The 19472-nt window shown below is 42.1% G+C and overlaps 1 protein-coding gene across 1 annotated transcript in view; it reads left to right on the top strand.

The window, feature by feature from the left end:
• Positions 1–18583, top strand: part of XRN2 (5'-3' exoribonuclease 2) — a 52196-nt gene extending 33613 nt beyond the window's left edge. Inside the window, exons 27-30 of the mRNA XM_072857637.1 lie at positions 837–964; positions 7229–7289; positions 12932–13073; positions 17757–18583. Of these exons, the coding sequence (XP_072713738.1) occupies positions 837–964; positions 7229–7289; positions 12932–13073; positions 17757–17819 (394 nt within the window). The 3' untranslated portion in view covers positions 17820–18583. The remainder of the gene's footprint in view (positions 1–836; positions 965–7228; positions 7290–12931; positions 13074–17756) is intronic.
• The last annotated feature ends 889 nt before the right edge of the window (positions 18584–19472 follow it).

Genomic DNA, 19472 nt, shown 5'->3' with positions numbered 1-19472 from the left:
TTGACCACAGGATGAGAGAACGAGCTGGGGTTATGAACTACAGATAAAATGAAATGTTTTCCCTTACTGAGGAGTGCAAGGAGCCACATGTTTATCAGAGCCAGAAAAGAGAATGTTTTAAAGGAGATTGTAATACTAGCAAATAAAATTAAACTCTGTGAGCAACTGAACAGGAGTGTCTCTTTAGGAAGAGAAAATACCTTCTTCATCTTACGGCTCTGGAGGAGCTGGAAGAAGAAAAAGCAACACTCCTCCTTCCATTCTGGTGTTGGAAAGCATAATTGTTCTAGTGCTGCACTTGTAAACCATCTTCTGTTCTTCCATGTCATAGTTATAAAAAAAAGTATAGCTGCGTTATTGATCGCATATGATGTCTCATTAAATTGCTGTCCAGGGTGGCAGACACCACAAGCATCAAAGTCTTAATGCGAATGTAGTTCTGCACAGGAAAAACAGCAAAGGCCTGGCAAACGTTGACACACCAATATTTGCAGATCCCGCATCTCTATCAGCTCTCACTTATTAGGAAATGTGACAGCAGTTCAGTTTTTTACTGAACTCTTACACAGTTTGCAGGAAATACGTGTTTTTCTGCTTATTGTGGCTTGCTGTAGAAACTGCAGAATTTTTGCTGGGACCAGCTCACAAAGTGTGTGCTTTGTGGTGTGCCTGGGACCCTGATCTGTAAGCGGGTCACTGTGCTGTGCTTGTGCACGTCTCCACTGACGCACTGGAGAGAGCTGGGGTATTTGATGGGCTGGGTAGCAGCTGTGCTGTAAGATGGCATTCATAAAAACATCCTATTCTTTTTCCTTTCCATTTCTTACACATAATAGCCATACAATGCCAAGGGAAAGAGGAATGCCAGGAATGTATGCCAATGCAGTACCTCTTGGAACTTATGGGAGCCCGTACGCCAGGCCGCTTCTGAGTGGGCAGCAGCAGATTCCTAAATTACTGTCAAGTAAGTAGGTTCTGCTTTCTACATTTCAGAGTTTGAAAAAATATTACGGTTTCATTTTGGTCTGTTGCACTATTACAAATAAAAAGCGGATTCAGGTATCCATCTTCATTAACCTTGTGTTGCTCTTCTGTATTGGTCTTTCTTTATGGAATCGCTGTAGTGAAATGTACTAAAACGTAATTATGTGCCTGTTAAGTGGGATCCCATTTTGAATACTGCGCCCAGTATTCAAATGCAATAAGAAAAATTGCACTTTGTCTACTAAGGATTCCTAGTGTCTGTTATCTGGAACGTATTCAGTATGTGGCTGAAACTCAACATCACCAGCATCAGCAGACTTAGTAGAAGCTTGTTGCTCTGTGTCTGAAGAGAACGAGAGAGGAGGATGCTGGCCACAGAAGATCATTAATGCACAAGGCATGGTGGCAGATCAGGAGAGACTGTAGGACAGACAGAAGAGCTGTGGTTGGTGCTGGGATGCCAGACTGAACCGAAATTGCTAATTCGCAGTCCTGTATTAGCTTCTCCTGCCTGCAGTAGTGTTGCAACTTCTGGCAAAGAGCGGGTAGGAGATGGTCAGGAGGTCGGGGTGCCACTGCTGTTGGTTTGGTGAACAAGTGGGTCACTGGAAGCGATAAGATGAATCCTGTGTGACCTTGAAGTGGAGTTGTTCATCCTGGGAAGGAATTGCTGGTGCAAAGGGCTCCCAGAAAGGATGCTAGTTAAGAGTCCTGTCTTTACCTGTGATCAGGAGCTGCATTTCTGTAACAGTGGGATTGAGACAGGAGGAAACTTGGCTAAACTGCCTAAAAAGGTGCTTTAAAGTAAGAAGTTCTCACTGTTCAGCTGAATTCTTGCAATATTGAATTATGCAAGTGTTTTGAAGTTTAAACAGCTGACACAGATACAGTTTGAACTCTCATGTTTTGTCACATATAGAAGACCTGATTACTGCACAGTGAAGCTGTCAGCCTTTTATACTTGACTTGCATTTTTGCTGCGTATGAAACAGCAAATAAATAATATTGATGGCCACTCTGAATTAAACTTATTGTCCAGTCCCCAAGTAGATGAAGTGTAGTTGAGTAGTGGGTGCAGAAGCTCTCTTGTGTGAGGAATCAGATTGGTTTAAGTGAAGAGACAGATTGAATGTGAGAGCCTGAAGCTATTAACTTTGATTAAAGGAAAACAAGTGTTTTTTTTTAAACAAACAAGAAATATGATCTAAAAAGAAGAGTGTGGGGAATGGGAAGGCAGAACTACCAGACAGACATCACATTTTTGTATTAATCTCCAAAAAGAGAAAGTCTGCGTGGTTTGGGGGAGAGAGAAGGTATTGGTGAGCCCATCAGTCCCTATACTGCTGTTCAAGTCTTCTGAAGCTCAAGTCTTGACACTTTGTGGGAAATACTTATTTCAAAGGAGTTTTCTCTGCCTTACATACATGGAGCTGATCTTGCCAGTTAGGCACGTAGAAAGCTCTTGTCCTCGTGGTATCTGAGCACCTTATGTTGTATAGGAAGCACTCCACATGCAAATATGCCCCAACGCCATCATTCTTTCAAATTGAGGAGGCTTGAATTCACTGGTCAACATGAAATCCCAGTCCATCTGTTGGCCTCAGAAAAACTGTCTGGTGGCTTTCTTTCACATGTCCCTTCCTCCCCTCATCTCCTGCCCCTTCCTAACCCTTAAATAGCCTGGGGCATCCCCAGTTGCTGTTCTGCAGGTGTGCCTGGCAAATCTGAAAGCAAGGCTTTTTGGTTTTGGGGTTGGGTTTTTTTGTGTGTGTGTGTTTTCCCCCCTTCCCCCTTTCTCTGGTTGTGCCACTTTCCTTAACGCTGCTTTTTCCCACTGGGCAGAGGTTGATCTCATGCTTTCCTGTTTGTGCAGCAAAAAGAGGTGCCAGGTCATCCTGCTGGTCCCTCCAGCCGCCGTTGCGGCGCACTGCTTCACATGCTGCTGGCAGTCGTTGTACAAAGGCTTTTTCACAAAGCAGGGGTTGTGCGCCTGCCGTTGCTCTCCGGGGCTCTTCATCCCGGAGTGGAGAAGCTGGTTCCTGGCACTCTCTGTTTTTGTGGGAGACCTCAGTGCAACATGCTGCAAATATATTCTTTGTCAGTTAATTTTGTTGTGTTTCTCCTCTTCTACTAACGACACCAAGCTGTCCTAGGAGATTAGTCTTAAACTCTAATTAACTTCTGATTTAAGCTGACTGCAGTGTGAAGTCTTTACAACTAACTACAGTGGCAGTTGACTTAATTGATGCCAAGTGGCTGCATGTGTCTTAATTCCTCTTTTACCAGGTAGAGACCCTGGTAAAAGGGTTAAACGCTTGCTTAAACCCTTGTGAGAAGAATACCTCCAAGTGTCATAGCCCAAAATTTCTGCTGAAATCGGTTTTTCTGACATTCATGCTGAAGGATGCCTTTGCAAACTGGACCACACCCGGACACCGTAAAACATCCTGGATTATGGATTGTGTGGGTTGAGTGTGAAGCAAACCTGACGAGATGGGAGCATGTCAGCAACTCTCTGAACCTCACTGCAGGAGGTGGTGGTTATCTTATTGAACAGGAACAGTCTGCATGGACCCCGCGTTTGCTCCACTGGAAATTTGTGGTCAGAACTGAGCACGTGGGCCAATTTCACCCAGACAGTGTTCTGTCTGGGAGTACCAAAAGGTGTTCCTAGATCTGACAGCACAGCTATCTTCTTGCCTTTTGCAGTCACCCCCTTCAGTTCAAGTATAAATGTCTCTGTCAAAGCACAGATATCTTCAACTAGAAAATCAAATTAGAAGGAATGGGAAGGCATATGCTGAATTTTCTTGGTGGGGCAGGTTATCTCTTATGTCAAAGTCACGTTCATCAGTTACATAATTGTGAGAGAACAGCTGTATGTTGTAGCATAATTGGACTGGGAAACGTCCGGAACCCACACGTTCCTGAAAAACTAGAGCTGATGTGGTTAAAATTCCCACATTTTGTGGGATTGATGCAGAGCAACTTTTCATTTTATGTATTATGTTTTTATACGTATGATGAAGTAAAATTAGAGTCTAGAAGGGCAATGCGGTCAACCGAAGTGCCGTCTCTTCCTCAAGAGCCTGCTGTGGGTGTTCCTTACCGTTGTTCTCTGATTTGACTTTGATGTGCCAATTTTCAGTTGATGAATAATTGTCTGCGCTGATAACTTGGGGAGTCAAGTGCAGTGTGGCAGTACTCTGTGAATGGCATATTTGGTTTCTGCAGCACAGGGTATCTGATTTATGACTTTCATTTCAGTCAGTAAACTTGTCAATTAGCTGCATTTGAAAAGTGATTTTGATTAGTGCAATCAGTAAACACAAAATCTCGTCTTGGATTGCCACACTGATTAGATAAATTGTTACTTGAGGAGCTGCTAGAGAAGGCAGTTTATTTGGCCTTATAGCTCTAGGAAAAGCCTAAGTTTTGAAGACTAAAGAAAATATTAATTGTCATTTCTTCTCCGATTTTGTACCTTTCTGAAGTGCAATTCACTGCTCCAAGCTTTTTCCCCACAAAGATTGTTCTCTGTCAGAGCCATACAAATGAATAGTAATAAGGTGGCTTTAAATGTTTTTATGATTATTTCATTAAACTTTCTTAAACTGTTCCCTAGAGCTGCAAAAAGATGTGGTTACAGCAGGAGAGCTGGGTCCTTTCTTTTTCAGATGGATAGAAAGTGATTAAATAAGACACGTGTTTTTAACTAGCCCTTAAGCAAGGGTCTGTATGAAAGGGAAACACTGTACCAGGGCGAGACCAGCATCATCTCATTGGGTTTCTCACTAGAGCACCATTTGACCCTGGCAGGGGAATGGAAACCGTGTTAATAAACTTCAATTAAAATGTGAAGTTCTGACCAGGGAGGGTCAGGGAGGGAGAGACTGTATTGGTCTGTATAATTGTCCGGATACCTGGGGGTCTTGCCTAGCTCAGCCTGCACAGAGGAGAAGGGTGGGGGAAACATGGCCATTATTCTTCCCGGAATATAGGGGTTTTTTTCTGGAAGTTTGTGTCTCCCAGCAAGCAAAAGGAGAACTGAGCCAGGCCTAGGAAACCTGCTGGTCTGGTGGTTGTGACGGAGCCAAAACCCAGCCCCTGTCCTGGCCGCTGCAGGTGAGGAACTACAGGTGTTGGTGACTACAGATAGAGGGGGTTGTGCATCCGAAAACATTTCATCGCTTCTTCTGTATCGCCTGTCTTTCTGTGGTGCTGGTGTCTGTGAAACTTTGAAATTATTAGAAGTAAAGTCATCTTAGGGTATTTTTTTATTTAAAATAGTGACGCTCTTGGGCTTTACCAAATTTTTTTTTTTTTAAGCAATTTCACCTTTGTACTTTTTTTTTTAAGCTTCAGTTTAACATTGTGTCTTAATTGCTTGTTCCCCCAAAGTAGCTGGAGACAGCATTGTGGGCCTGGGTTTTCTCGTGTTGCGCTAACCTTGTATTCAAAAGCAAACACAGCATCACTAAAGCATCGTGTTAGTACAGCCTGTTTATGCATGTAAAAGTCCTTGTAATCCACAGGCTGATCAGTACAGAAGTGCCCCATACCCATCTTTAGTCCTTGTGGTGCTTTAGACTGGTTTGGTTGCAGTGTATATGAAATAACCAATTATACCTGATTATGAGCATCAGTTGGTGACGGTGTATATGTCTGTGCATGTGTATAGATACAAAGAGAGAGAGGTGTGTATATTGGTTGGGGGGGTGTATACGTGTACTGTTTAATAAATAAAATGCAGCGTGTATTCCTCTGCAGCTCAGGCTGTCGCTGGGCTGGGTGGGCTGGATCAGCTCTGCCCGGAGGAGGCCCTGGCAGCAACAGGGGAGCTGCTGGGGATCAGAATTTATCTCCCCGGATGAAACGGTGTTATCCTCCATGGGGGCTGCCTGCGCCCTCCCCTGCGCGCTCGAGTGCTGCCGTGAAAGGTTTCTGTCCAGGTCAGGCCATTGCAGCCTGCAGACAATCCAGCCAGAGTTAGAGAGGCACAGATTTTTCCTCTGTCTGGTTTTTTTCTTCCCCTTTTCTTTCAAATTGTTGCAAAGCTTTAGTGTACTCGAATATTGGCAGTTTAACAGGGTGTTACTGTCCCGTTGCAGTGTGTCCATTAGACAACTTCTGGAACCAGCTGTTGAAATTAGGTCACACTTAAACACCATTGAAAATAATCAAAGGTGTCACTGAAACTGAAGCTTTTGATTGATGCACAATTTGAGTGTTGTGGACTGACCAGGGAGCTATTGATTAGCTGTTTCTTTTATCCTGTTTACTGACCAGTTTATTTAGAAGAACAACAACCATTTAATTGCATGTCCTGTTAAAGCAATGTTGTTACTGCTATGTCTTTGTAAAGAGTTAGTTTGGGTAGAAGAAAGAATTGAGAAGTGGGTGGTCTTTTTCACTGCAGTTTTTTATAACTGCAGAGCTAGGTCTCTAGCCAAGTTTTTACCCGAAAAGGTTTAATTCAGTCTGATTGCATTATCTGAGAGATCGTTAATAGATTTTTATTATTATTGTATTATCATTGTCTAGGTTAACTTTTAAACATATTTTTACCATCTTTAAATATATTCTAAATATAACTCTATGTATATTTAAACGTGAATAAAGTGGAACCGTTCACTTTATTACGTGCTCTGGTCATTCTTTTAGTTTGCTTTATAGAATAACTTAGACTAATCAGAGGGAAACCTGCACATATTTTGAGTATTAAATATCTGTTGCTCACAAACATGGTGTGTTGGGATGATGACACAGCAGTGTGCGTGTGTGTATCTGTGTTTTTTCATACAGTGTAGTGATGAATGTACTTGCCAGAAATGTAAACATTAAATGAAGTCTTCAGTTGTTACGGTAACAGACATGGGTTCGCATTTTTAAAAATTCAAGAGGAGATACCTATGAAGTGTCCAAGCACTAACCAATGCTAGTCCCAGCAATTAAAACTCATTCTTCTTATAACTTGAAGCTTATTGGACATATTAAAAAAAAGTGGCCTTTTATTAATTAATACTAAGCTTGCCACTGATGGACATAAGGGCTCTATCAAAATCAGCAATAGTAACCAACGACTCAGGGAAATGTATTTGGTAGTATATAATCAAAGCTCCAGTTTGAGCTTTTCTGTTGGACTTCTTAAAACAAGTTCTCGGGCATGTGTAAGAGTAAGTGGAGCACAGTTCTTTAAGTATACTTGCTCATCTTTATTTTAATGTTTTGTTTTACCCTCTAGATCTTAGACCCCAGGAGTCTTGGCGAGGTCCTACGCCCCTGTTTCAACAGACGCCACAAAGGTAAGGCAGGAGGGATTTGAAGTTTTGTAAAATGTGGCCAGGAGGATGTACTTGGTTCTGCCAGGCTTCAGAGCTTTTTTTTTTTCCTCTTTGTTTTGAACTTTGTTGTTTAAATTTGTTGAAATCATGCTGTACAGCAGGTTTTTTTAAGTTAATTAATGTCCATGATTTATTTATATTTTGTGAGTGTACTATGTGGTGTTCATCCTTTAAAAGGCTTGAGTACTTTGTATTAAAAAAAAGAAGGCAAAACCACTTTCCATTAAAACTCAGACTTCAAAATTAACTTTACTGTTGGTGCTTTGGTACCGTTCTTGGTTCTTTGGCCTTTATCTTATTGAAGCTTTTGAGATACTATGAAATTGAACACAGAGAGCTTAAAACTGCATTAGATTTTGGACAGGCTAAACAAATTTCTTTTTAGGAGGGCTGTGGAGCTTAATGAGGCATAACTAATGGTGTTCCACTTTTATCATTTCTGTGCCGCAACCGCAGCATTAGTACAGACTAGCCATTGATTCTTGCTACAAACCTCTTGAAGTCCTAATCAGCTTCTTTGGTACAAGTTTTTCAGGCCTGACAAGCCTATTGTGGGGCAGTGTCACTGTAGGTCAGTAGTTATTAGTTGCCACTGAAAACAGTTTCTTTAACTACTTAAGACTGAACTGAATTAAATGCAGAAGGGACTCAGGGAAGGATTATGGAATCTGCAGTCCAATAAGTGCCATCGAATAGAAGGAATGTGACATGGTTTGATAATAAGGGATATTTTACATGCGTTCCTTCATTGATAGGTTGTATGTCCTTAAGTCAGATGGACTTTATAAACTCCAGCGTACCTGTGAAAGCTATGAATAATGATATTTATTTATATTGATGGAGGAATGAGAGCATATGTGAGATCTTTGAAGTTTCTGCTCTGAGGCACAACTTTTTTTTCATGGCTTTATTTGCAAATGTTAACCATTGAAATATCAGCTTTGGGAGAATTTATTGAGCTCTCTGCAATCACGCTTTCCATGGCAACCATTTTGATCCCTATTGAAATAAGTCTGGCTCCCTTGTCCTGTGCCACGTCAATGTGGAATATTGCATTATAAATGAATCTTGCATTACAAACTTTAATATTACTTTGTCCATGGGAGTTGCTATTCCCACACCTTAATTAAATCCAATTTACGTAGTAGCATTTTGTGAAATATCGCTACAGTTCTGTAACATGTCATTACTTTTACAATGGTATACTTTTATCATTTTACCAGGCTGTTTATTTTTGCAAAGTGGAAGAGTTTCTCAATTTGCATACAAATAACTTATTTCAGCCAGAAATTCTGTTTGTTTCTCACTTGAAATACACATTTTTTTATTACAATGGTAATAATCGACTGTCTCTCTAATCAGAATCCTATCATAAGGTTACTGTGCTTGGTTTGTGCTAATATTTTTAGAAGTGACAGCACACTGCCCAAGTGCTTCAGAGCATTTTTGCAGATAGACAGTGTTCATGATTCGATCTGCTAACCTGTCCGGCATGCCTCTAGTGTTGCGGTATCGACCTCGATCTTCAGGTCCCAAACTTGAGGAAACTGGCGTCCCCTGAGGCGACTGTAAATTGAAGATGTATCATCATCACCTAGAAAATAACCTTTAGAGAAGCTTGGAGAATGCTGTTCTAGCTTTCGAGTGACAGCAGTGTATTTACAATGCTTTCCCTCCCTGGTGGTGCTTTGTTATCCCTCTGATCGTTTATGAAAATCACTAACTGGCAAGTTTAAGTGCTGAGGATTAAAAAAAAAAAAGTAATTTTGCCATGTTCTTGGAAGGTGTTTGGTTTGGGAAACAAACCAAACAGATGCTTAGGACTGATGTTGAGTTGGTTGCCATACAGAGATAAGCATGGGGACTTAAGCAAAAGTTTAAACAGAAACATAAAGGTAGATAGGCTTGGTGCAGGAAAAAATGGCTGAACCTGTTGAACTGAACCCCCCCCAAGAGGTTTTCAGTTTCCCAGTTAATTCCCTGGGAGCGGCCAGTTTCCCATACCGCTACCCCCGAGGCTGTCCCTGCTTGCTGCTGCGGCTTCAGGTGCTCCAGGAGCAACAAGGTGCCGGCGGGGAGAGCAGCGAGGAATTTCTGTTCTCCGTCACCTCTGCTCCCGGGAAGAAAGTAATTGAGGGAGAGGCCAGCCCCTGCTCCAGCCTTTTCAGATGAAGTGGGTTGACAGGAGGCTACGATATCCTTGATTTGTAGCATCAAGCAAGGGATAAGCAAGGAGCCCTGGCCTTGCCAGGAAAGCTTTGAGCCTTTGTGCTGTTTCAGGGATAGAGTGTTGCAGTGGGGGCTAAACTAGCTCTTGCTTCACAGGCCTGGGTGGAAAAAACCCAATAGTGTAAAGCTGCTTCTTCATAATCCAGAAGATCTTGTCTCCTGCATAAGATTTCTTACTTTTAAATTTAGTGATGCAATTCAGCATGCAGCAAGTAAAATAAAATCGGTGAGTTGCCGTTGAACAGGACACCTTTCAGCGTGTCCTCTTCAGGCCCCGGTCTGACTGGGCTGCGTTAATGGAGATTGCAGAAGATTATTTCATGCTCTTGCCTTCATTGCTGGTGATCTGATGTTTCAGACGTTTTTTGTATATATATAACCTCTGAAACATATCGGATACATATCAGACATAACCTCTGGTTTTTTTATATATATATATATATATATAAATTTTATATATAATAAATATATAAATTTTTATATATATATATATATAAAATAACCTGGTTTCCTGGCTGATGGAAACTTGTAATCCGGTTAAGCAAATCCTTTTGCTTAACCTGCTCATAGAAGAGACTTCCAAAGAGGCTGAGGTTGGAACACAGAAATGTTTTACTGTAAAGTTTCCTGAAGTTGTATTTTTAGCTATCCTGTGTGTATATGCTTTAGTTTAATCACAAGTTGACATAACTCTGGATAGCGTCTTCGAGTAGCTCTGCCAGTGTGAACTCATGTGACATTCCAAGTGGCACGATTCTTTTTTTGTTACCCATGAGGCACAGCTCTGCTGCATATAAATCTCCACCCTCAGGTAATTTGAATGACCAGTTAATACATCCACTAGACCAACATGAAGTCAAGTGCTGTGAGGACTATAATTTCCTGATTTCTGTTTCCCAGATGAAAATCTAAAATTTTGTTTTTTAAAAATAGTACATAGTTCTGTGGATTAAGACCAGCAAAAAGGTGTAAGCTGCTTTTCTGGCTTTAAAATCAGAAAATGCATTGCAGCTTTCTTTTTCCTTTTCCTTTTCCTGCTGGGTTTATCCTCTAGAATATGTAGTGGTTCTCTACCTGAAAATCACCAATTTCACTCTCATATGACCTTGAAGCAAAAATGCCCCAACATAATAGTGCTATTAGTGTTAACGTGTTTCATTTGTTACATATCCCAACTTTTCACTAAGCAGCACTTTATTAAAATAAAAAGTTTAAACTCTGTGCCAAATACATATTAATGTCAAATGAAATTTGTGACAAACTTTCCTGTTCCAGGCATGTAGCAAGTGTTAGCCTGTGATCATCAGTCACTGAGGGTATTTATCACACGCACGTTAGCAAAGTTGCAGAGTCAGGGTGACTGTTGATGGAAGTCCTAGAGCTGGGGCTATATAGGTAATTCCCTGTAGTTTTCCTTAAGGCTGAGCAGTGTATTCTTCCTGGAGAGTCTGCTGTTTTCTAGGAATAATGGGGAAAAAAAAGTTAGGCCTCAAAATACTTAAAGGAATATCATACTTAGAATACTCATTTTGAGTGTTTAGTCCTGAAAGTGTAATGTGCTATTAACTTTAAGTACAGTAGTGCTCCTCCTAAGGAATGATTCAGGTAACATTGTGCATTTCTAGACATACCTCTGAAGCTAAAAATAAAACCACACAGTTCAGTATTACCACTTAGCTTTTGTGCATGTTCATTTTTAGTACATGTATTGCACATCTTATTTACCAATTGCATACTTATCAGGTAAGACTCGTACTTTTATAAACAGGAATCAAGTTATTTCATTTCTGGAGATGGTAGAAGTTTCTTTTGCCTTTCTAAAATTCAGGCAGGTCTTAATCTGTTGGGGTGGAGCAGCTGTCTTGCAGGCTATAGTGTGAAACCAAAAGTAATTTGCATCCAAAACCAGAAACCCTTCACATCCAAAACGCCTGTTTTCATTCATTTTAATCTTACGTTTACCTGTCTTGATTCCAACTTTGCCTCGTTTCCAGCTGGTGCAATGTGTATTTTCAAGTCCTTCCTCTGCCATCAGTTGCTCAAGGCTCAGTTTGCCCAACACCGTACAGTTGGCTGTGAATCCTCCCTTGGTCGTGAAAGTCCTTCCTCCTCCCTGAGCTGCATGTGTCTTTGAAAGAATATATCAGCCTCTGGGCAGGGTTACCCCTCCAGGGCTGAAGTCCCACCAATTTAATCCAGCAAATCTAGGTTCAGCGGTGCAGCAGGTGAATACGCAGTGCAGTGCTCATGCTCTCTGCTGTTCCTGTCTCTCAGCAGGCTGCCCGCACGCTGTTCAGCTGACTCTCTTAAACAGGGGTCAGAGAAGATTAACTGTGTCGGCTATCCAATGTTTTTCCTTTACAACCATTTCCTTTACTGCAAAACATAACTGCTATGAATTCTGTAAGGAATTGCCCTTGCCCATGCTCAGCTTTAAAGACTATATCATGGCTATATCATTTTTCTAAATATTTTTAATCAAGCAACGATTTGTGTATTATACCTGTTGCTTTATAATTGTAATGTTAGAATAGGTACTTGAAAGCAATTAAAACATTTCTTGCTGTTAGTAATCTAGCATGGCAAACTAGGTTATAAAGGATGTTGAATTTGCGTTCCCATATAAACTGTACACCAAATGTCAGTCAGTCCATGCCAATTAGTGCTTATGTTGCTAGGTCACCGTGGTCAATTGAAAACGGCATCAATAGAACTTGAAAAGGTTTCTTCCCGATCAGACCTTCTGACATATTGAGCAGAATAATGGATGGGAAAAAACAGCCAAGGCCCCTACCCTAGATTCAGAATACTCGCAGTAAGAATTCATTTGCAACCTGCAATTAACTAGAAAGAATGGACTCCCAGAAAGAGTCTGGACATTTAGAAAAGAAAGCCTCATTCTCCTGTATCGCACATGTTTACTCTTTGGATGGTGTGTTACGTTTAGCTAACTTGGTGATATTTGGGGTTTAATCTATGTTCAAGATCAGCGTGGATGAATTGGCAAATTTGCCCCTAAAATAAAAGATGGAAAGAATCCTTCCAAGGAATTTGAAAAATCTCTGATTTGTAAAATTGAATTTGCTGCTTGTGGTAGTACCTGGTTCTGTAGCTTTCAAGCTGTGATGAAGGAAGTAGTAAGCAAATGTGGCCTTTTGGTAGGAGAATCTTGGAAGATTATTCCCCCTCCCCGATGTATCTCTAACAACTTGGCCATCTGCAGTACCGCTGCGGGCATAGCTGGATGTGACAGTGTTTAACTCTGAGACAAATCAAATCATTTATCAGACGAGACTATAGAAATTTGGATTTTGTGGTGTGAAACTCTCTCTGGGAGCTAAGTTCATGCTGCAATGTGTTTCTTCTTTACACAGAACTGCTGGGGCTGCTCCCCTTCTGGCCTGGAACCGCATGCTGCAAGCCCAAAATCAGTACCAGCCAAGTCAGTACCAGGGGCTGGGCGGACCAATGAGTTACCCACAGAGACCTGAAGATCGGATGGACAGGGGAAGACAGGTATGAAAGCGTTGCCCCATTTTGCACGTTTTGTTCTCCCCCGGCGTAAGGCTTCCTTCATGTGTGGCTGTGGAGAGTGAATGCAGCAGAGGTAGGCACTCCTGAGCTGGTTTTAGCCCGGTAGCTGTGTCACCAGGGAAAGCACTGACAGGTAAGCTTCCCAGCCTCGTCCAGCCCCTCCCTGAGCACCCCTGGCAAAAGGCCCACGCCATGACTATGCCACCACTGCTTCTCATTAAAAGTAGATCAAACATGCTACCAAGTCACACGCTTCTCGCAGCCTGAGAAAACGTAATCTGGAGGCAAGTATTTCAACCAGAGTCGTCAGATTTCCTTACAGAAGACATCAGCTGCACATTTGGGGGTTTCTCCCCAGTATGTTTAAAATGTAGATTCTTACGACTTCATTAATTTCTCCCCTCAAATGTTTATTGGCTTTCTCTTAGCTGAAAAACTACTTAAGTTAGATTCTAGTAGCCAGAGAAATAAACATGTTTGGGAAAGTACACATGAAAATAGCTTTGTGTGGTTAAATGAAAACAAGTGAATGTGATAGGAGAACCTCATGCAAAATTATAGGTCATCAGTTTATGAAAATTCAAGAAGCATTTTAAGTCTGTGGCAAGCAGCAGGTGATTTTGCTTATGTGATTTTTTTGTGTGTGTGTTCCCAGTAAAAACATAATCTGCATATACTCTTGTACTAGAAATTTGATTATTTACAATGCTGTATACTAGTTTAAAATAAATTTCAGATATCTGTATTAAACTTGAATTTCTGTTGCTGTTTTGGTAAGTCAGAACTATTACTCAGCTGTGGGAAGGTTACTGACCAGTAATGGCGAAAGAGGAGGAAGAGCGCTCAGCTGCTTGGTTGGTAACAGCACTATTTCCCCATCCTTTATATGGAAACTAAGGCACAAACTGTTTGAAATTTGCCTTCTGTTGGGACCTGGTTCAGCTACCTCCCATAAACGTGCTCAAGACAAGTCACTTTTTAGTCTACGCTCCTAGTTTTTCTTTTCTTCTTCCCAGTCTGCCCATCTCCCGAGTACGCAAACATTAGTGTGACTCGGTACAGCACAAACAGACACATTTGGTGTTTGATTTCTGGGACTTTCTCCATGCTATTGGCAGCATATAGTCATTTTCACGTAGGTATAAATCCTGTCCTGCAGCGTGTGGATTGGATAATGTCCCAGTCTCCTTTGCTTATACAGCAGGGACTGCAAGTACAAGCCATTTACATTGTAATGTCATACGGCATATGTGAAAGCCTTCTTACAGCATTTTTACCACTTCTCTGATTCTTTGTCTGCTTTATGTTTTTCTCTTCTGTTCTGGTTGGGAGACGCAGGTAGCACTATCTATCACAACCACTTTTGCACCGTGACATTGTTACGGTGTGGGGGTTTTGAGGCAGCTAATAGAATAAAAACATGTACTGTCAAACCAAGTTTGTAAGAGAAGAGCCTTTGGCCTTTGCTGGGGAAGCTTTTTGCAGAGCGCCGTCTGCTTCTCTGTCTGGTTCAGCTTGTGAGGACCCAAGCCCAGTAGAAACAGCCTGTGAGCTGCTAATACCGTTCTCAGCATTGTCTGCCGACTGCAGGATTACACGGTGCTGCTGAAAAGATCTATAGCCAGCAAGCAGCCTGCCCCAGCGCTCCCAACTCTTAAACTCTTGTTCGACTGAACCCTTGTTAGCAGCAGTGAGACTCCCTTCTCCCCCCCCGCCCCGACTCCTACCCTGAAGCATTTTTAGTGCAGAGGAGGCTTTTAAGACTGGAGTAAGAATTGTCTTTAGCTCGTTCAGTTGTCGTATATTGGTGTCGCAGCAAGAAACGGGAAAAAGAGAGGCAAGTACGCCGCTGTGCACTCTTGCTCCAAGTGTAGTGGGGAGGCATTACCTGCCAGGACTGGTTTTGGCTGTAAGCAAAACTAGACAGCGTGGGTTATGATCACATCAGGCTTAATGGGGCTTCAGTCCTGGCTGTGCTGCCCAACTAGTCCCCGGTGGTTTTTTTAAGTATATTTCAAATTTGGATGAGGTGTATTGATAGGATCAGTTTTCAAAAATCTTTCATTTTGTGTTACACGGGTTTACCCAAAACACTGGAGACAAAGGAATAAATGCATAATTGCACTAATCCATAACGGGGGCTGCTGTAATAATGTAGAAAAATCAGTGGAGGATTTTGATGCTGGTGGAGTCTGGGTGGTATTTAATTAGGGCTGGAAAATAGATACTTGAAAAAAAGCCTGTCTGCTACGCCATACTCTGCTCTAGCCTTTATCCTGGGTAGCATAGGTGGATATATTTGCAAAAGCAATCGGTGCTTAAAGTAGTTCGTTCCCGACCTTAAATCTTCATGCGTAACAGCTACAGCTGGAATCACAGAGGTGAACGAGAGCTGTCTTCCAGAAACGTTTGCCGCGTGGGCTCGGGGAGGGCACCCCCTGGTAGTTCACATTTGGAAAGCTGGGGTCTCGGAGCATCGTGGACATCCCCAGCCTGGCAGTGACAGCAAGCCCCAGCTGCCTGCCACCGGAATGATTAAATAGGAGGCATGTTGCTGTTGGTAATATTGCAGTCTTGCCCGAAACGTAATTCGCCTCTCACTAGCACGGGACGTGTCTGCTGGAACATGAAACGAAGTTAAAACTGGGGGGTGACAACGGTTTTATTTGTATTCACATATGTGATAGTTATTAAGGACAAAGCTTTCAGCTCAAGTAAATTTGCTTCCTTAAAAAATTTCCTTTGCAAGTTGTGTTGCTTTCCAAAGGGGTTTAAATTTTTGTTGCCTTTTTTCTTTTTTTCTTTTTTCTTTTTTTTTTTTGTTATTTTTAAATGAACTTTCAGATGTCATTATTTCCTCGGGGCTGACAGCACTGGAGTAAAATTAGAAGCTACCTTAAAGGGTTTAGGGTGCAAAACCAATAATTGAATCTAGCATTGCTGCCTGTAAATTTCAAAGCTTTAAAGCCTTGAAAAGGGATTCAAGTGGAAGTGGTGACACATAGCAGCATAAATAATTATCTTTGGTCCCTTTCACCTCTGAATTCTTTTTTTACAGCATATAGAACGTGGTCTGAAGAGGTTAATAAACGCGCTGCTACAAAGTGCTTACAAAATTAATGCAACTGCCATGGATATGGGCTGCTCTGTGGTAGTGGGTATTTGTTGGTGTCTTCCAGCTGTTCCACAATAAAGAATAAACTTGATTGTGTTGTGCAGGTGTTTGACATTTTTATTTTAGTCTGTAATAAGACAAACTGAATGTCCAGATAAATATCTTGTGCAGCTCTTACGAGACCTTTAAATTGTACTTCTCTATAGGGATTGCTGCTATTTATGTAACTGGAAGGATTTTTCAAGGGATGTCATCAACTTGTTCCCTTTTTTAACTGATTACCATCAAACCCGAAGACAAACATAAAACCTTCCTGACAGCGGAAGCGGTATTCTGCACGTCTCTTTCGGAGCCCTTTGCAGCCAGGGTATAACAAATCGGTTTCTGCTCAGAAAGTCGTTTTTGATTGCCTGGCACGGGCCGGCCGAAGCGCACCTCCCCGGCACAGCTTCGCTCGCTGTCTCTTCGGTTTCCGTGGTTATCTCTGAGCCCCCGCAGGACAGGGTGGAGATGGATTTCTCTTTTAAAGAAATGAAAGGAAGCCCCTCTTCCCCTAGCCACCAAAAAAAACTCCAAGTAAGAAAGAAACAAAGCAAGCCCTATAGCTGTCGTTAGTGCATCACGTTTAATTCATTTTCTGATCTCTGTGGTGTATCAGGTTTTGAAATAATTTTAGATGTTGCAGGAGGACTTTTTATGAAATTTTCTGACGGATTTTTCACTGGATCGTTGATGTACAGAATGCCTCATCTAAATTTAAATGCAAAAATATATTAATTTGGAGTGATTTCCAAGGTGGGATTTCACCTGTTATTTAAAATGAATGAGTGCTGAAAAATGCAGCTTCTGTAGCAAACACACATTTTTTTTCCTTAAAATACTGATCTGTAAAAGCGTCTGCCTTGCTTTAGCCTAAGAGTGCTTACAACTAGAACAGAAAGCTGGTAGATGAGGGAAATTATTTTTTTCCTCTAAAAAACTAAACCTGACTAATCCTGCCAACAGCCCTTCCAATTGATGCTTTATATTTAGTCCCCAAAAATGACGTTTCCATCCTTAGTCTGCGCAAAGCGTAAGCCTACATGCTGCGAGGGCCGCGTTTCTGTAGGGGTTAAAAACGTGGGTTGCAGGTCTGCCCTTCAGGTGTGTGTGTGTGAATGCGTCTCTGTGCGTGGCTCCACGTTTGGTACCTTTTCGCTTCCCGCGTCGCTGAAGGCAAAGCGCGTGCGGAGGCGTTAAGCTTGGATGTAACTTGTCCTCGGTGCTGCCTTTTGGTGAATTTCTTTCTGATCTGGAAGCGTTGCTCCTCCCGCGGTACAGCTGGAAGCCGAGGCCGGAGCGTACAGAACCGCTCTCCCTTGGTGGAAGTTAAAGCTTGTGTTTTCAGGGGAGCGTCTGTAAACACGGTGAAGAGCGGTTCAGCTCTGCCTGGGGTACCTTTCTGCGCAAAGGACGTATTGTTTCATTTTCGTATGGCGCCTAAAGCTGGGCTAACTTGTTTACTGTGATGTTAATCCAAAAAATAAATGCTTGCTTTTGTTTGTTTGTAGGCATATGGCCCCGGGAGGCCCTACCCGCTACCACCTCCCTCAGGAAGATACGGCTGGAATTAGCTCTTGGCTCGTTTTGGGTTTTGTTTTTTTTGTTTTTTTTAAAGTATAGAAAATGTCTGGGTTTTTTGTTTTTGTTCTTTTATTAATTGGGGGGGGGAATCCTTAAGAAACATCCCTGTAGTTTTTAAACTATGATACTTGTTTTAAATGTGCACATTTCTTACCAAACTGATTATTATTTTTTTTTGTTGGGGGGGGGGGCTGTGTCGCTTGGAAATAGCGTATTGCAAAATACGAGTTAACTAGACTTGCTAATTTGCCTGTGAGACATTTGATGAGGTAGGAGTGCTGTTGGGTCTTTATTACATATACAAGCTGTGCTTCGCTGTGCCTGTCAATCTGAACTCCAAACATCCTTTACTTCACACAGAAGAGCCTGAAAACAGACACGGAGTTTTAAAGAATGCATAGAAATCGGATTTTATTAACTCTTGGGGAAGACACAGCAGGCAGCCTGCGGAGCACGGTATTTAAAGACACGTCTGTTGGTATTCCTTGTCAGATGCTTCCTTGAATTTCTCACAAAGAGAGGAGATTTTTTGGACTTTGAAGTAAAACATTTCAACTTTTACAACTTGTGCCTGTTTTTGACTTTGTTATTGTAACATAAACCAGCACGGAAGGTGTATTTGTCTGTTTTGATATATAATTTAAAATAGCTGCAAAGTACAGAGTTTCCATTCATTTTTAGCACTCTTTCTAGGGATTTTCTGTGTGAGTGTACCAAATCAGTAAATATTTTTATTTGCTTTATAAAGTGGCTTTTGAAATTCTGAGCAGTATGGAGTGGTTTATTTCCAACCCCCTCCAGAGCGCGTTTGTATCTTTTAGCTCTACCTGTCTGCACACATTTGTATTAATTTCTGGGAAAATAATTCCACACAGCCTCTAGGATAGCATTTAAAATCTTTGTTTAATCAAAAAAAAAAAAAAAAGACGAGAGCATCCAGTTAAATGAGCAGCGTTAATGCTAGTAGAACATCTTTCTGTTGTGCCACACTTGGCCTTTTCCATTAAACACATGTATCATATACATCAGTAAACGTCAAAGCTTTGCTGTCGCCCCTACGCAAGGTTGCAAGGCACGGCGCTCCCGTGAGTAGTTTTTCAGCCCCTTCCTGCGAGGGCCCAGATGTTAATCACCAGCAACGAGGAAAAAGACCAGACCAGTGTAACCTTGGGAGGAAGAAATCATGAAACTGGATTCATTATTTTCAAGTGATTGAGGGTGGAGCAGAATCCTTCATTGTAATGCAAAGAGTTGCCATCCTGCCCGGAGCTGGGAAACGCCATCGGCCCTCGCCAATGGCCTTCTCCCTCGGCCGGGAAAATATTTGGGTCTCAAAAAAGTAATTTTGCTTTTCGAGCAGAACAAAACCAGCGAACGTGAATTTTCATGCAAAGGCGGTGGTCGAGCGCGAGGCTGGAGGACGGAGCGGGGTGGCTCATCCTTACGCCGCCGAAGGTGCCCCCTGCTCCCGAGGGTGAACCCGGGGTGCGAGTGGGCTTCTGTCCCTCGCTCCCCGTGTTTGGGGGTGTGGGGTAGGAAAATGGGGCGGGATAAACACTCTGGGGAGCTGCTTTGGGGAGGGCTTGTCCCTGCAGGTTCCCCCTGCCCAGCTCCTCACCCCCTTGGCTGGCGGCCGCGAGTCT

This window comes from Ciconia boyciana, chromosome 3 (genome assembly GCF_034638445.1).
Source record: "Ciconia boyciana chromosome 3, ASM3463844v1, whole genome shotgun sequence".
NCBI classification, from domain to species: domain Eukaryota; kingdom Metazoa; phylum Chordata; class Aves; order Ciconiiformes; family Ciconiidae; genus Ciconia; species Ciconia boyciana.
The sequence above is the reverse complement of the archived record's forward strand: the minus strand, read 5'-3'. Positions and strand labels throughout refer to the sequence as shown.